This window comes from Polypterus senegalus, chromosome 10, assembly GCF_016835505.1.
Source record: "Polypterus senegalus isolate Bchr_013 chromosome 10, ASM1683550v1, whole genome shotgun sequence".
NCBI lineage: Eukaryota > Metazoa > Chordata > Cladistia > Polypteriformes > Polypteridae > Polypterus > Polypterus senegalus.
In genome coordinates this window covers 177,009,170-177,027,387 of record NC_053163.1, presented here as the reverse complement: position 1 = coordinate 177,027,387, position 18,218 = coordinate 177,009,170, and the positions used below count along the sequence as shown (strand labels likewise).

The 18,218-nt window shown below is 38.4% G+C and overlaps 2 protein-coding genes across 2 annotated transcripts in view; both read left to right on the top strand.

Moving 5' to 3' along the window:
- Positions 1-9,901, top strand: part of LOC120538363 (cytochrome P450 4A6-like) — a 70,633-nt gene extending 60,732 nt beyond the window's left edge. Inside the window, exons 9-12 of the mRNA XM_039767840.1 lie at positions 917-1,050; positions 5,088-5,152; positions 6,620-6,702; positions 9,508-9,901. Of these exons, the coding sequence (XP_039623774.1) occupies positions 917-1,050; positions 5,088-5,152; positions 6,620-6,702; positions 9,508-9,676 (451 nt within the window). The 3' untranslated portion in view covers positions 9,677-9,901. The remainder of the gene's footprint in view (positions 1-916; positions 1,051-5,087; positions 5,153-6,619; positions 6,703-9,507) is intronic.
- A 7,629-nt stretch (positions 9,902-17,530) lies between these two features.
- LOC120536328 (histone H3-like) lies at positions 17,531-18,115 on the top strand. The gene has a single exon (XM_039764654.1). The coding sequence runs from the start codon at positions 17,649-17,651 to the stop codon at positions 18,057-18,059; it is 411 nt and encodes a 136-aa protein (XP_039620588.1). The 5' UTR covers positions 17,531-17,648; the 3' UTR covers positions 18,060-18,115.
- The last annotated feature ends 103 nt before the right edge of the window (positions 18,116-18,218 follow it).

Here is an 18,218-nt window from a genome sequence, read left to right as displayed (position 1 = left end):
TCAAATTCAAGAGCGGTATTTCACAGTTTAAAGAACTATTTAATGAAATTTAGTGTTGCCCCGTGGATAAGTAGACTTTGTGTTTTTGAATGAATTTTAAGGCATAAATATTTCGACTTATACATGAGTATCTACGGTAACTATTCACAGTAACAGACATTTGAAGCAAGGGAGCCCAAACTTGTGCTTGCCACTGGAGAGCATTTTCAAAACAATTTCTTTCTATCATTAAAAATTCTGTTTCATTGTGGGTGGAAGGCAAAAACGAATAAGAAAAGATGCATTTTCAAATTCATCCATATTAATGTTGACTAGGGAACACCAGACAGGTTCTAAAACATGGGTGGGCCAGTACTCCATTTTGCTTTTTGGAGAACCTAGGGTTTTTCCTGTGTACCATCAGTGTTTGAAGTCAGCTGGTACTCGCCAGTATGCCATGCCAGTATGCAGTGCCCTATATAGCTGGCCTTGTAAACGTTATAATTGGATTGCAGGAGTGTCAGGATAGCCATTTGGTTTTGGAAGTGGCCTCTGATAGCATAAGTAAAAGAAAAAGAGATGTTCGATTCTGCATCTTTTTAATGATTACAGTTTATTGTTAGCATATTCAGATTAAGAAAATACAACTGTTTATTGAGACAAAACCATAGTCGTTGTGCAGAAGGAACTCACTTCCTCTTCCATTTTGTCTTAGTTTAGTACCATTTGACAGCTGCCACTTTTGCTTACTGTAAACCTCGAAAGAATAATTTTATCTTAATTTACTCAAAAAGTACACACTGTGTGAAATGAATCCTACCAAAATGAGGCCTCATCCCACCCCATGGATCAGCATATCTCTCTTATCAATTTTTTTTTTTTTATAAATCTATATAGAATTTTTTTTTTCACCCCATTTTCTTTTTCTCATTTTAAGGGAGCATCTAAGTAAAATACCATACACTACTATGTGCATAAAGGAATCTCTTCGTTTATGTCCACCGGTACCTGGAATAGCAAGGAGATTAACAAAAACAATACAGTTTCCTGATGGAAGAACTCTACCTGAAGGTTAGTCTGAATTTTGTTTTATATTAATATTAGTATCAATTGCTTTTGCCAAAACTCATAACTCTCTGAGCGGTAATAAGGGCAAGTAAGAATGTAAAGATTAACAAGTGAAATAATTTTTTTAGTGAGTAAGACAACATCCAATTAAAATTTTTCAAAGCAATAAACATGTGGCTCCTTTGTACCTTTGTCTCAGTAATTTCAAAGTTCATCTATCGATTTGTGCCTCGCAGTAAGGAGGCCTGGGTTCACTTCCCAGGTCCTCCCTGCGTGGAGTTTGCATGTTCTCCCAGTGTCTGCGTGGGTTTCCTGCGGGTGCTCCGGTTTCCTCCCACAGTCCAAAGACATGCAGGTTAGGTGCATTGGCGATTCTAAAATGTCCCTAGTGTGTGCTTGGTGTGTGGTTGTGTGTGCCCTGCGGTGGGCTGGCACCCTGCCCGGGGTTTGCTTCCTGCCTTGCACCCTGTGTTGGCTGGGACTGGCTCTAGCAGACCACCATGACCCTGTAGTTAGGATACAGCGGGTTGGATAATGAATGGATAGATCTATCTATTTGTTTTGCTACCTTGATTATCAAGTTTAAAGTTACAGAGAGCTGATTCTTATCCTGACAACAATGGGTGCAATGTAAGAACCAATGCCAGGAGGGCTGTTAGTTCATTGAAGATTAATTACAAATTACATAATGAAACATTTACTGTACAAACGGTACGCCTTCACAGTTTCCAATTTCATCAGACAAGTCACATTGGAAGAAACGTCTAAAGTAGCTGAGGCTTCAGTTTCTGATACAATAAAAACAATAGCCAGGTTACAGAGATAACTAATGACGGGATGAAGAGATAAAAATTAAAGAAAGTTTTAAGAAATGAAATGCAATATACCACAAACACATTTGTTTGGTAGCTGACGTACATTTAAGGAATTGTTTTTGCTCATTTTACAATTTGTCATGAATGTGCCTCATATACAGTATGTTCAGAGAAATAGATTACATTCTGTAACAGTAATATGCCATCTGCCCCCATAATTTATGAAAAAGTAAGTATCTCTATTTTAATAATATCTAGCTCTTTTTTCTGTTTTTCATTATGAAATTTATTCTGAAAATTAACTCTATTATCAGGAGTACCTGCACGTGCTATAAAGCTGCTGCAGATGATCCAAAATGCAATGGTATGTCTTGTATTCAACCAGCCAAAATGCCCAAATGTCTCTTCATTTTAGATGACTACTCTGGTGCCCTGTAAGAACACACATTAAGTTCAAATTCCTGATGCTTGTCTTCAGAGTAGTCGGTGGGTCTACATCTGTGTATATGGAGGCATTCACGAGTTCCAGTGCTCCTTCTTGCCCACTCAGGTCTACAAGTGAACATCATCTAGTGATGTCTGCGTGGCATCAAACCCCAATTCAGATATTTTTCATGTGTAGCTCTTAGCAAGAGGAATGAGCTGCTCACCTCCATCTGACATGCTCTCTCTTTCACTATGCTTAGGAAGCATCAGAAGTATCTTGTGTTCTGTGACTAATTGATAATAGCTTGGTAGGTCCTTGCAACTAATGAAAGAGTAGTTGGTCTTGTGGTGTGCTGTTTGATTTAAAGATCTTCGCTTGTGAAGTAACCTTGTCCTGTTTCACAACAGTACGCCACACTGGTGTTTACTCGATTATGTTGACCTCTTTTGTATGTTGCTTTGTATAAAAGCATCTGGTAAGCAAATAAATACTGTGAAACATTTAGCACCAAATAAATGTAATGTAATGTAATTGAGTGGTTGGAGATTCCCTATAAGCATAGTATATGAAGGGGGCACACAAATTCCCAGAGTTGTTATAAAAGAAAAAAAAAAACATGTATAGAATATCTCTCTATTATAAAAAAAAATCTTGGAAGGCTTGGAAGGAGAAGATATGTGATTTTCTTGGAGACATTTTAACGTCCCACGAGACAAGGTAATGAGAAAAAAGGACAGCTGCTGTACTGGCTTTTAAATGATCGATGCACAGCGCAACAAGCAGAACACGCAGCTTGGCGGCAGCAGCTGATCCAACCGCATCTCCTTAGTGTGCGCTCAGCCCCCCCTTCACAACGGGAGCAGCAGAGGCACACCCCTTGGGCAAGTGAAGCAAGCAGGGGGCAAAGCTTCCTAGTATATAAAACTTACAGAATTTCCCTTCTAAATACTCTCCTTGAGCTGCAGCACTCTTCTCCCAGCTTTTCTAGAATTGTTGGAAACCATTCCAGTACTCCTCTTTTGTTACCGAGTCTAGTGCCTCTGGGGTTTTTTTCCTGGATTTCTTCTATGGTTGTAAATCTTCATCCCTTCAGTTTCATTTTTAATTTCAGAAACAAAAAGGGAGCGAGATCTGGCAAATAAGGGAGGTGCAAAGCAACCACCATATTTTTTTTGGTAAAAAACTCTTTGACTGGCTACGTGGTGTGTGCAGGTGTGCTGTCATGGTGTAGTTTTGCACGCGCTTCTTTTCCAAATGTATTTTTTCCGGTGATACTTTCTCGTAGAAACCTCAGCAGTTCAATGTAATTTTACTATGTTGAGAAGCACGATTATAAATGTCTCTTGAAAATCTGCCATGCTAATTAAAAATATGTTTTCCATCTGTATAGTTCATGGTTCGACCTGACCTGGGAGCACACCACACCATGTGTGCACGCACACACATTAATGTTAAGTTTATTGAGAAATTCACATTGCCCTAACACGCTAAAAGCACTATGATACAAAATGAATGAACCAAATTCAGTAAATGAAAATTTTTTAACAAAAGTTTGACAGAGAAATGGTTTACCAGAATTAACATTTTTTGATTAATACATTTTTCTTTAACCAAGCATTGAACCAGCAGCCCATGTGCATTGCTCTCTGCTTTGTACCCAGTGCCACCATAATCAGCTGCAGCACCTGTGACCTTAAATTGGAATAATTTGATACAAGGATGTAAGATTGTTCATTGCAGTATTTATTCTGAGAAACTGCTACTTAAATGAAATGAATCTCACAGGGAGAAGTGTACTTTTAGAAGGGCTGATCTGAGGAACACAAAAAAATTGTTCTCTTTTCTTTCCTTTCACAGTGGCTTTTTCCTCTTCGGGAAGACCCACTTGTTTTTGACGCTTGTGGTCACTGTCACATTGACCTGGTATAGTCGCTCTAGCCTAGTTACATCTGGGCTTTGATTTCCCAATATGTGCGCGGATTTATTATCATTTTCTTTCATTCATTACCCACCATGCAAAGTTATCAGCTATTAGCATTACAGATATAAACCTCATTCACATGTCCCAAGTGAGTGCTGGAAAGTTGTTACCATGCTGCTGTTGCTGGCATATAACATTGGACAACAGATTGGGCTGATAAGACCAATTTCCTTATTTTTAGACCCTTATTTTGTATTTTTATTTTCTCTTTTGATTTTTTTGACTCCTATTTTACATGTTTTATGTAAAGTTTCTTCCTAACCCTAGCAACCAGACAGGCACACAGATACACATACCCATACCTAACACATTTGTCCTTTTTCTAAAGTGGATTGCTTTTGTTATTTTTTAATGATTATATTTCATATTTTGTATAAATTTTGTTAGATTTGTCTATGATTTAGTAATTGTGGACTGTAACTATAAATGTGCAGCCATTCTGTTTACAATGTGGACTGAGCCTCAGGAGGCAGGGCCACCTTAACATCACTGTTGCTGGGTCCTCCTTCTGGCTATATATTTAGTCAGGAAAAAGAGACTCGATAGCAGAACATTAAGACTGTTTTGTAATTTGTGTGAGTATTATTATTTTCCTTCTGTTACTTGGATTTTTGTTTCTGCTTTAGAATTACGCTTACTAGATCACGTATTGGAATCCTTTCTTTTTTTTTTTTGCTCTGCTAAGCATGTTTGAGGCAAACCTCATCTGAAATGACCATTGAAGGTTTCTGGCCTGCTTTATGGTCATTTTTGAGGTTTCAACCTCTTTTACCATGCTGTTGACTCTAATTTACCACAATTTGATTATTTTTGTCAGGTTTTCATGTTGGAGTTAGTATTTACTCTATCCATAGATGTGAAAGTGTTTGGGAGAATCCAGAGGTAAGTGGAGACAATCATCTTTGGAATAAGGTAACCAGATTGTTTTTCAACTAATATACAACGTTGAGGCAAGGTTGCTGGTAGGTAAATTATTTGGATGTTGGCAGGTCATGCTTGGCCGGTTGACTTATTCATCTGCATAATTTCATTTATTGCACATTTTTTAATTATCTGATATAATGCTGGTATCATTATACAGAACTACAGGATGGTGCATAAAAATGAAGCCATGTGCACTTTAAGGAACCTCACCCTGAGTTTAACCGCAGCAAATTAATTCTTGTGAAGCTAACAGGACATCCCAGTTTCAATTGTGGAGCTGTATTGTTCATACAGCCTCCTTCAGTCTGACATGATGGATTTGTGAATCCTGTGAAATGCACAATTCAGCAGTTGATGAAAAAGTAATGTACTGCTAGCTCTTTCAGCAAGAAACACTTGCAGCTGCACCACAGATGTTGTTCCTGATAATTATAGATCATACTGTATGTCCTTGTATCTCAACTTTGCAATAATGTAATGCAGAGATTATGGCTGTTTTCATGAACATGTTTTAGGGCAGAGAACTTTTGAATCACTGACGGTGAGGAACATTTTAAGCACAGCCTTTGAAATTAACAGTAACATTCCTTAATTATATTCTCTAGTTACATTAAAGTGGAATTCAGTAATGTTACACTAGTGTAGTGTAACAATTTGCTATTCTTTTATTATTAATACAACTGTTAATGACATCGACACTAAGAATAGGCTGCATCTTTGTGTTCCACCCTGTGTGTAAAGAAAACTCTCCGTAAGTTGGATGAGGCCTTACACAACCACTAACATCACATGTGTTAATATATATAACAGTATTATATATGTGTATTTTCATATATACTATTATAGAACAAAAGATTTTTTTTCATCCTGAACTAAAAATTACATAGGTTTGACAATATGATAACTTGTTTTCTTAAGTTTCTTACTTTTAACTATCTGTAGAATGATTACTTACTCCCAGGTTGTCATTTCTCATCTATGGCTACACCACACTACTACATTTTCATTTAAAAGTGGTGTTTCTCCATCCATCCTAGCATTTTTACACCATTTATGAAAGTATTTTCATCCATACTAAAACAACTGAAAACATGTATGATGTAATCATCTGCCTACACTGGGCATGCATGCAGCATAAATGTCTTTAACAGGGCTTATGAGAATTTCTTACGATCAACTGTTGGCTGATTGGTCAGATGTTGTGTCTGTTTCTAACAGAACTATTTTGATTGGTAATCAGTGCAGCAATGAACAACTAGCAAGGATGTGTGAATAATAATATGCACAGTAAAGTGGCTGTCTAAAATTACTTGATTGAGAAGTGAGTTACATTTTAAATATGAGACCAGTAGATGTCTTGTCAACCTACCTGAATATGAATTTATATACCCATCTCCGGTAAGATTATATTCTCCTTTTATCAAGGTGTTTGATCCCCTGAGGTTTTCAGCAGAGCAATCGGCTAAGAGACATTCTTTTGCATACATACCATTCTCAGCTGGACCAAGGTAAATGCTAAGTTAATATTTATTCCTATTACAAAACATACTTCTATAATGTTGTAATTTAAACAAAATTCCATTATATATGGGAGATACCCTTTTTTGTCCTGTTCAGGGTAAGGTAGGTGATATAGTGGTTAGACCTGCTGTCTCACAGGTCCCAGAATCCAGTTTTGATTACGGGCATCTCTACGGTCTGTGTGCTGTTTGTTTTTGTGTGTATTCTTTGGCAACATTGGTTTGCTCCTACACAAGTATGTGAAGTTAATTAGTGAATCGAAATTCTTCAGTTGTGTGTAAATGAAGTATGTACTGTATATAAGTGTACCCAATCCAGAAAGGGTTCCCGTTGGGGTTCTTCCCAGCTGCTCACACCCTGTGGACCAAATGGATTGGGGAAACAAACTCATGACTGGACAATAATGTTGCTGAACAAAACTATCCAAAAACTTTTTCAGACGAACAACAGCATTAATATATATTAATATATTTATAATCTCAACTACCTCCTTTCATTCCAAAAGAAAAAAAAAATATGAACCACTAGTTAAGTTTCTTGAACCTAGATGGACGAATTAAAAGAGGTAGGTGTAAGTGACATTCCACGTCCCGAGAGCCAGCTTCTGTAGCCGAGGATCGGACCGCCAAGGTCCCGCCTTCGGCCACCACCCAACTCACACTGCACCCGACCTCCTTGGCCCCTCCCATAGGTGGTGAGCCCATGGGAAGGGGGGCCCACGCTGCCTCTTTGGGCTGTGCCCGGCCGAGCCCCACTTCCAGGCTCGGGCATCTGATCAGGATGCCTCCTGGAAGCCTCCCTGGTGAGGTGTTCCTGGCATGTCTAACCAGGAGGAGGCACCAGGAAAAACCCAGGACACGCTGGAGGGACTATGTCTCTCAGCTGGCCTGGGAACTCCTCGGGATTCCCCCGGAAGAGCTAGAAGAAGTGGCCAGGGAGAGGGAAGTCTGGGTATCTCTGCTCAAACTGCTGCCCCCACGACACAATCTCGGAAAAGCGGAAGAGGATGGATGGTGTAAGTGATAATAATAATTTCTTTTTGTTTTGTTTTTTCAATTTACTTCAATTCAAGTTTTTTGTTATAGAACAATGAAAAGTATTTTCTGCTAGTCCCAATGGTGTGGAATGAAAAATAAATATGGTAACCATTCAGTACATAGTACATAGTATAATAAACGCAAATTGCTGAAGAATGTCTTATCAGATTCAAACCAGCAGAACGTAAACAAATCCTTCATAGATAACTGTTATACCACTGGAGATGTACTTGAAATAAAAAGATTTATTCCAAATTGCTGGTTATCAATGGTCCTAACACAAACTTGAATTTCTTACCCCTACCTATGCTAGAAAATATGATTTGCATTTGTACAGAGATTCTCATCAAAACTAGGATACTGTGAGCTGGGCACTGCCATTTCATTTAGATGGAAAGATGGAACTGGCATCACAGCATTGCATCATCACATCACATGACAAGCATAGGCCATAGCAAAGGTGAAAAAAGATGGCCACACTTGTGACAAGACCCTATGAGATGGCTATACCTCTGAATAGTGATGAGTGCAACATGCAAGCGTCAATTCGGTCACATTTTTGCAAAACTAACAATAAAATGAATAGGGGATTTAGCAATTGTACAACACAGAAATCACTAAAACAAGCTGAAATTCCTGTGATCTTTTCTGAAGCTGTGTCACATATGTAATCTGTTGTACACCAATGTGAAATCAGTTCTATTTATGTTACAATGTTTTATTTTAAAATTTGACGTTCTGCATATTTTCCTCACAAACACTCAGTAAAACACACCATTGTGCACATTACTTGCTGTGTTTTTCCACAGTAAATTCTCACTACACAGGAATTCACCCCCGTACCGCCACTATGTAGAGACCGTCCTTTCCCATTTCTTGATTCCTGCAGAAGGAGTTGACGATATGCACTCTCCAAGTGCCACGAAGGTTTTAGTTTCTTTTTTGTGTCTTGATGACAATCTTGACACTCACAATGTTAAAGATGAATCATAATTAGCAAAGTGAGGATCAAACTAACAAGTAACGTTTGGCAACTCAACAAAATCTGTACACGTGACAGGAGAGAAGTCCAGTGAATTTGTTTTTTCTCCACTAGAGATCTTTATTTAAATTCTAAATGACAGGCAGACACATGCAGAAATAAAGCATGTAAATGAGTCCTCGTGGACTAAACAGCTTTCTTCCGGTGTCATTGGCACAAATTGTGCTGGAAGCGGAATTCTATTTGTTTCACTTGCTTTTTTTTTTCCACAAAGTGAAACACAGAGTTTTGCTGCCAATTTTGTGCAAAATCATTTTGTTCATTACTATCTTTGAGGAAAATATAACTTCAAAATGTTGTTGTGGTAATTTCACTATCAAGACAAAAAATAATAAATTTCAAGAAAAACCAAAGCAACATGCTGAAATTGTACAAATGATTCCTATAAATAAAAACAAACGTACATGTTTGGAAGAAAAAAAAATCACAACACCTTTAACTATGAGTCATTTTGGAGTCGACAATGGCTAGCACCCCTTTTATGTCTTTTTAAGTCCATATTTTGAACAATTCATGAAAAGAGAAAAACAAATTATATGGGACTTGAAATGAACACGCCAGGTACTGATCATAAATGTGTCATTGCTGTGTGATGTTATCAGGGCAGTAGCTACAGTATCTGGCCAGTTTATCCATATAACAAAAACGGCAATCTTTCATAGCCATACAGTGAAAAATCATTAATTATTTTAGTTTTTTTCTCCAAAATGTAGAAACTGCATTGGACAAAACTTTGCCATGAATGAAATTAAGGTTGCTGTTGCAATGACGCTGAGAAGGTATGAGTTGGCTGTTGATCCTTCCAAGATTCCAAAAAAGATCCCAAAGTTGGTTCTGCGCTCACTGAATGGAATTCACTTGAAGATCAAAAAGCTGAACTAAAGAACAAGTTTGTATGGTTTAAAAGAATGTTATTTTTCACCCCAAGAATCTGAACTGGATATAACGGTAAAAATTGTCTGGGTTGGTTTTTTTTGGTGATGAAGGTGGCTAAATTTTTATTAATTGTGTTAAAATTGATTATATTGATTGGCTTCTCAATGTACAATGTATTTTTAACAAGCTATGTTACCTCATGCAATAAAGACAGCAAGAAATATTAACTAATATACAGACTGTGACAGATTGGGTCCGCTATCGCTCCCTTGAACCCTTGTCCAAGATCTTTCATGTAAGGTAGGCTATTACTGAAAGTAATTCCTGCTGCTCAAAATTAAAAGATGCTTTAAACAGGGATACTTCCTTAATGTATCCCTCACTACAGGATGTAGAGAGCACATGCAGCATGATGATACCGACCACACCAATCAATATCTTTTGTGTAGTGACGAAATTCTTTTGCAAAGTAATGCAATAATGATTTCAAAATAATGCAATTCTTTTTCAAAATAGTACAATCTTTTTTGTTTAGTGGCAGGAATAATTTATGTAGGCTACCTAACCAGGCACTGATAGATTAAGAAAACCTGGACTTAACCTATGTTACTGAATGCACTCCATAAGAGTCTTTTACAATCGTGTGTGACAATCAAGAGTCCAAGACATCATAAAGGTTTGGGGAAGCCACCCGTATATTATTCTTCCTAGCTGCAAAGGGGTTTGAAATAAGTAGCACAATGTGCATATAACAGAGTCCAAAACAGAACTGACTATAGTAGCCCAAGATGAAGGTTTTAAAGGCCTGTAGAGGAACTGATGTCATCAAAATGGCTGGCTTTGGGAGTGACGTCAGCAAAGGGGCCGGCTTTGGAAGTGACGTCAGCAAAGGGGCCGGCTTTGGAAGTGATGTCAGCAAAGGGGCCACCTTCAGAAGTGACTTCAGCAAAGGGGTCAGCTCCAGAAGGGATGTCTTCTGAGGTGCTGGAACCTTGCAGGATTTCCCAGGAAAGGTCTGTAGGAAACTGAGAAAGACGGTCAGCACACTCCGCCGCCCCTTGTTTAGAAGTTTTTTTATGCTTACTCAGACCCTTTAGCTGCCTCCTACTTGCATGTGTGTGACCCGTGACATTGGCATTTCACAGATCTGTTACCAGCTATTGATGGCAATTTACTGCAAGGAGTCTGTTATGGATCTAAATAAATAAAGGGTCTTTCCTGAAACCTTCATGTGGATGGGTCTTTTGGGAACCAAAAATGGTTCAGCTATGGCATCCCTCTAAGTAATCACTTTTAAAAGTGCATGTCACTTGTTCTTTTTAAGAGCGTAGATACAGTAGTAAGAGCCATTATCAGTGCTCCCTTGATTTTCAAATGGGGGTCCCCTAACTGTAAAAACAAATTTAGGGGTATTTCAGCATAAGGTTTATAAAGAATGATATATCATGAACTACCTGATTTATCTTAACACGTACACATTCTAAATGTATTCTATCCAGTAACTAAAAAATACTCCTTAAAATCCACACTAAAAATAAAAGTTCAAACATAATTATATCTGTATTGTTAAATTAGTAAATCCAAGAAAATTCAGGATATTTCCATTTAAACAAACTGTTTGAATTTCTTTTTGCAACACATGCCTTTAAAGTTTGGTCTTTCAGAAAACCAATCTTTTAGGTTTGTAACATTAGAACATTAGAACAATCTAGACGAGAACAGGCCATTCAGCCCAACAAAGCTCGCCAGTCCTATCCACTTGTTTCCTCCAAGAAAACATCAAGTCGAGTTTTGAAAGTCCCTAACGTCTTACTGTCTACCACACTACTTGGTAACTTATTCCAAGTGTCTATCGTTCTTTGTGTAAAGAAAAACTTCCTAATGTTTGTGCAAAATTTACCCTTATCAAGTTTCCAACTGTGTCCCCGTGTTCTTGATGAACTCATTTTAAAATACAAGTCTCGATCCACTGGACTAATTCCCTTCATAATTTTATACACTTCAATCATGTCTCCTCTTAATCTTCTTTTGTTTAAACTGTAAAGGCTCAGCTCTTTTAATCTTTCCTCATAATTCAAACCCTGTAGACCTGGAATCAGCATAGTCGCTCTTCTCTGGACCTTTTCTAGTGCTGCTATGTCCTTTTTGTAGCCTGGAGACCAAAACTGCACACAGTACTCAAGATGAGGCCTCACCAGTGCATTATAAAGGTTGAGCATAACCTCCTTGGACTTGTACTCCACACATCAAGGCGCTATATAACCTAACATTCTGTTAGCCTTCTTAATGGCTTCTGAACACTGTTGGGAAGTTGATAGCTTGGAGTCCACTATGACTCCTAAATCCTTCTCATAAGGTGTACTCGATTTTCCGACCGCCCATTGTGTATTCAAACCTAATATTTTTACTTCCTATGTGTAATACTTTACATTTACTGACATTAAATTTCATTTGCCACAAATCAGCCCAAGCCTGTATGCTGTCCAAGTCCTTCTGTGATGATATAACGGATTCCAAATTATCTGCTAATCCACCTATCTTGGTATCGTCTGCAAACTTAACCAGCTTGTTACTTATATTCCTATCCAAATCATTTATATATATATATTAAAAAGTAACATTTGCTCTTATAATATTTTATATTTGCATCATTAACTGGTTAAAAAAAACATTTTGCTAAAAGGTATTATTTAACAGAAGAATCAAATTAATACTTTCAAATGCTACAAACTCCTTGTGCTTTCTCCAGATCCTCCAAATCTGCCCATTTTTTAGATTTGTCCCAACTTTAAAGTGTGAAATCAGACTTGTCAGTTGTACATAAATCCTTTATTTCCAAATTCCTGTTAAACAGACGTTGTTTTCCTGTTGTCAAGGTTTCTTGCATGAGTGATCGGACTTTGGTATTGCTGTTTACGCCTGTGTGCAAATCCAGGATTTGAAAACGACTCAGGCTGTCGTTACATGTTCTCGATACATTCATAACTGTGAGACAGCATTCAAATATATGACATGTGCCTTCGCTTATGGGTTACACTCATGAATATTAGTTTTAAAAACAAATAAACAAATGACACAAATTCACTGTTTTTCAAATTTGTCTTTAGCAATAAAACGTTTGTCCTTCTAATTTGTGTGTTTCTGCGATTTATACGTCTCTGATTAACACATTACATGCCACACTAATAGGAAGATGTGCCCTGTCCTTTGAAGTATTGAAGCACTAAATAAATTTTATTTTCTTAAAGAAAAAAAAAATATTACAAAACTTAATATCTGATTGGGGCTGGGCATTTTTTTGATAGTTTAACTTGAATTCGTGTTTTAAAGCGGTATTCAAAAATGAAAATCACATCTTTTTTTCTTTAAGTACCAATTTTGTACATTTAGAGAGTTGAGCGAATTCTGAATAAGCCAATGGAGGTGAAAAAAATATGGGCTACCAAACACCCAAATCTGATCAGCTGGCCACGTGTGTACAGTCAAAACTTGTATTAATGTAAAGATGGAGATGAGTGCCGTTTCTCGGATGAAAGAGATTGCTGCAAACAAAGCCGGTAATTTTAATTCAGTTGTCAGAAATTGGGTTGGATGTGAAAGATCGGAAGTCAATCAAATTAATCTCGAATGCAAAGTATGCAATAAGACAATAGCACTTCAAAATTGCAGCACATCCAGCTTATTTCAACATTTAAAACAGAAATACTCAACTAAAAGGAACAATTGGTAGAAAGCATGGAGTGAAGATAAAGTCTTTCTGGAACCAATAACTTTGACGTATCTTCTCACCTCTTCAGCATGCACTGTACAAGGTGTGCACCCTATTATAAATCACTTTAAAAAGTACAAATATGTTAGAAAGAGAACATTCTAGTCCAGTGGACAGTAGAAAAATACGCCAGAGATGTGCATCCTGCCCTCTTAAGGCTGATTTATACTTCTGCATCAAGCCTACACTATTTCCCATGTAGCCTATGGCGTACCTATGATGTAGCCAGGCACGTACCTCCCCAAATATGTAGTTGCGTTAAAGCGTTAAGGCGAACCCTACACAGACCCCTACAACTTAGGTAGGCAAGTTTGGTAACAATGTTTCCTGAAATGTGTTTCCATTCGACTTCCGATTTAAAAGTCAGCAAATGTATAAAAAACTGGAAAAATGTGAGGGACAAATGCATTTGCCTACAGACGAGAATGTGTACCAAGACGAGCGGAGATTCCTAAAGAGCAAAAACTGCGCATTTCAATTAATTATTTGCTTTTCTTGAGTGCTTCACACACCTCCAACTAGTGTTCCGGCACGTAACTAAAGTGAGGCCTGATGCAGAAGTATAAACTGCTTTCAACAGTGTTGTCATCACTCATATCTACGGTGCACACAACTCGGTAGAGTGAAAAACAAACAGGCTGTCGCACATGTAAGCGAGACCATATCTCTCCTGTTTTATGCTGCATTCCACTTACGTCAGATGTCAGAGCTGGGAATGAGTTGACCATGTTCCAGTAGAATAGTCAGAAAAACAACATGGATGCCTCTAGGAAAACCTTTGTTGTGCTTGCTCTTTTGGAATACGGACAACTACTGAACAACGCATTATGAGGTATACATCACATCCGAAGACCATAGCACCATGCCCACAGATAAGTGACAGTACTATGTGAGCAACTAACTTAATGAGACACAAATACACGGAAATGCCAATGACCAATATAATACTACAGCTTTCGCTAAAGTTTGCAGTCTGTGTCGCCATATCGGATTCATGTCATAATGTGAAGTAGGAACAAACTCAAACTTAACAGATCAGCCCCAGTTTTCTGAGTTAGGACTCTCATTTAATGGAGTGTTACAGTTGAAAATTCTGACCAAGAACTTCTCAGCTAAAAAAATAAATGCAGTATTAGCCTCCTTTAATTGGCTTCTGGTCCATTGCAGGGTTGATTTTAAAATATTGTTGCTTGTTTTTAAGTGCCTAAATTGGTCAGCACTTTTCTGCTTCTTTTACACCTTAAAATTCCAACTTGCCAGCTTAGATCGTCTGATCAGACCCTCTCAGTAGTGCCAAGAGCTCAACTAAAGGTTAAAGGTGAGTGAGCTTTTGCAACAGCCATTCCTAGGCTTTGGAACAATCTGCCCTCTTTAGGTCAGGTCTGCTACAGCTCTTTGGCTTTTAATTAGAATTGGTCCCTTTAGTATCTGAATGTGTTTGTCTGTTTCACTTTACCCGGTCTTAAAATGTAGTTCTTTTTACCTTATTTATTCTAATGAACAGCACATTGGTCAATGTTGGTTGTTTTAAATGTTTTTTTATAAATATACTAAATTCAATTACACAAGAAGAGGCATAAACCCTTTAGGCCTCAATGACCAAAAAATCCTTCTCTAACAACAGCAGAACATGTGCTGATTGCTTCCCTGAGGTGAATGGGTTATAGTCATTAATTTACTCTGAGCATACAAGCCACATGTATGAACTCCAGTAGCACAAGTGAATACCCTAAGATTTTTATCGCAAGTACCACACTTTGTCACATTTGTGGCAATAGGTGGAATATTAAGTGGCAGACTACAAAAGCTACAATATTTTTGCCTGTAAGGCTCTTCATTTTGTCAAGATGACATTAATGTTGGAGTAGCAGACTGTTGCATAATCCAATTAGCTCATTTCATTCATTTCTCCATTAGTGCTTAATTTTTTTCTAAATGTTCTCCATTACCTTGCAATTCTCTTAAGCCCTACATGGACAGTGGATTAATTTATAACAAGAGTTTTGGGACAAAGTGTACACATCCTTTCACTGATTTCTTTTTATTTAATGTATTCTCATAGGTGGGGAGTAGTCTTTTCAGTCACCATCACTGAGTGCTGCTTGGCACTAATATTTCACTCTTAATTTTGGGCTGGTTGAGGATACTAGGCATAAAAATGACGGAAGAACAGAATTGGAGAAATCTTTGTTTTCCTTGCAGGTGCCAGTACTTTCCATAGAAAAAAGGTAATGAAAAAATTAAAAGATGACAATGTTTCACTTTTGGATGTCCACTAGAGGGCAGTAGAAGACAATTAAAATATAGTTTTCTGGCTTGTTTTTCCTTTGCCCTCCAGTTTCAATTGAGATCAGCGATTACAGTCAGCAAATCTGACAGAGTCCAGCACAAAAAAGTAATGTAATATGACAACCTCTTATTGTAAACAACTTATGTTAGTTCCAAAGTACAAACAAATCCAGTGTATATAATTCTTCAGAGTTGGGAAAGTGAATATGTGACATACAGAGACATACGATCATTTACTCTGATTTAATAAACAGTTGGTTGTTCTATTAATTGGTTAAGGGTCGTGAGATGAAAGACACTTTAGATGATATTATGCTGTGTCCATAATAAAAACAATTGTCACTGCTAATGTTTCCACTTATTTTTATAAACCCTTTAGTCATGTTTAGGGTCACGGGGGCCCAAAACCAGCGTGGCAGCATTGGTCACGAGCAGATGTACTATGAAAGTAATAAAGCTTAAGCTTCAGGGCCACTAATCCTAGTGGGACCCCAGAAGCGACTTTAGTCCACATTGCTTAAGCCATTTTTTTGTCTACTGTATAAGAAAGGTTTTTTATAATATCAGAAATATACTGTAATTTAGTACAGAAATTTTAATCAAAATCTGAGATGTAGTTGTTGAATTTTTTTTAAATTTCTGGGGATCTGTTGTGGAACAACCCCACTGAAGAAGATAACAATGGTTACCCAGACTTCTTTGGTGGTTGGAAAGGGGCCCCCATAACAGTTTAAGTTTCAGGGCCTGAAAAATGTAGGTTCCCCCATCGCATGAGGGATAAGAAGAGTCAGAGTGGTCAGTAGCCCCACAGAAAAAAAAAAGAAAAAAGATCTGAGTTAAAGGTGTGGATCATTGCCTGCCGATCGAAAGAAGGACTGGGTACAATGGTGGTGGAGTTCTACTAAGGGATGTAAGGGACACCAGGAAAGTAAGGGACAGCTGGCTCAAAGCGCTCTGGCAGATGCCGATAGAGGGAGCCAAGACAAGGATTGGACTGCAACTGCTGGTGTGTCCACTGGCTGAGCAAGCCATGGGGTGAGCTGGGGAGACAGGAGGGAGTGAAAGTTGCGCTTAACTCAGGTGAGGGGAGGAAAATCAAGGACCTGGTGACTGTGTTGGTTTAGTCTGTTTATATGGATTATTTATTTGGATTTTTATCTTCCATAAATAAAGCAATAAAATCTGCAAGTTAATTTTTGTACTGGTAATAATAATTCTTTGCATTTATATAGCACTTTTCTCACTACTCAAAGCGCTCACTGCACTTTTAAACACTTGGTTTGATTTTTAATAAAAGCACTTTGCACCAACCCCTAGATAACCGTATGTGTTCTCATTTATCCAGCTCATCTTGGTTTATGACTTTCAACAGTTCTGAGTTCAAGAGGTCCCCAGGAGGAACCAGAGAGCATGGAGCCTACCTGGACAGTCACAATTTGTCAATCGTTTCCACATTCCTGTTCATATTGCCTTCCAAATTAATATTGAAACATTATTGATAATATAATAAGTATACTCAACTGTGTTCTCCCTCTCTGGCAATTCTGGACTGGAATCATTCTTGTCTCATGGAGGACGAAGGCATATATATACACTGTATATGGCCAGCTCAGGAGCCCATACTGAGTGGGGCAGGGAAAAAAAAACAGCACTGTGGTGGGAGGGGCTAAATGGTGTTTAAAGCGCTCGTTTTCTGTTAACAGCAAAGGCGCGCAAGAAAGCATTCAAATTGTGCGCGCGTTTTTAAAAACTCGAATTGGAAATGAGACGTCAGGGTCGTGTGCAAAAAGCATACACGCCCCTTCTGCTTTCACCCAATCAGAAAGCAATAGCACCTCAATATAATGCGCCTCGTGTGGCTTTTCCATCATTTTATTTACTTAGTTCTTTACTGTTGACTGTTTGTTGTAAGTTGGTGAAATGGCAAGAACAAAGCAGACGGCTCGTAAATCCACCGGCGGCAAGGCTCCGCGAAAACAGCTCGCCACAAAAGCGGCTCGTAAGAGCGCCCCTGCTACCGGAGGAGTGAAGAAGCCTCACCGTTACAGGCCCGGCACTGTAGCTCTGCGAGAGATCCGCCGCTACCAGAAGTCCACCGAGCTGCTTATCCGCAAACTGCCTTTTCAGCGACTGGTGAGAGAAATTGCCCAGGATTTCAAGACCGATCTTCGTTTCCAGAGTTCTGCTGTCATGGCTCTGCAGGAGTCCAGTGAAGCTTATTTGGTCGGTTTGTTTGAAGATACTAACCTGTGTGCCATCCACGCTAAGAGAGTTACTATAATGCCCAAGGACATCCAGCTGGCTCGCCGCATTCGGGGAGAACGTGCTTAAATTAAGGACAGGATTTTTTTCGTTTACGTACCAAACGGCTCTTTTCAGAGCCACCAACGTTTCTCTTAAGAGATTAAATCCTTTTACTCTCCTACCCCAGCAATATCCCAAAAATATTCTGCATCGGTCATCACTATCGGGGAAGTAACTGCCCATTCC

Excerpts from the sequence above, each read along its gene's own strand:
- LOC120536328 (XM_039764654.1), top strand. The coding sequence starts at position 17,649 with ATGGCAAGAACAAAGCAGACGGCTCGTAAATCCACCGGCGGCAAGGCT.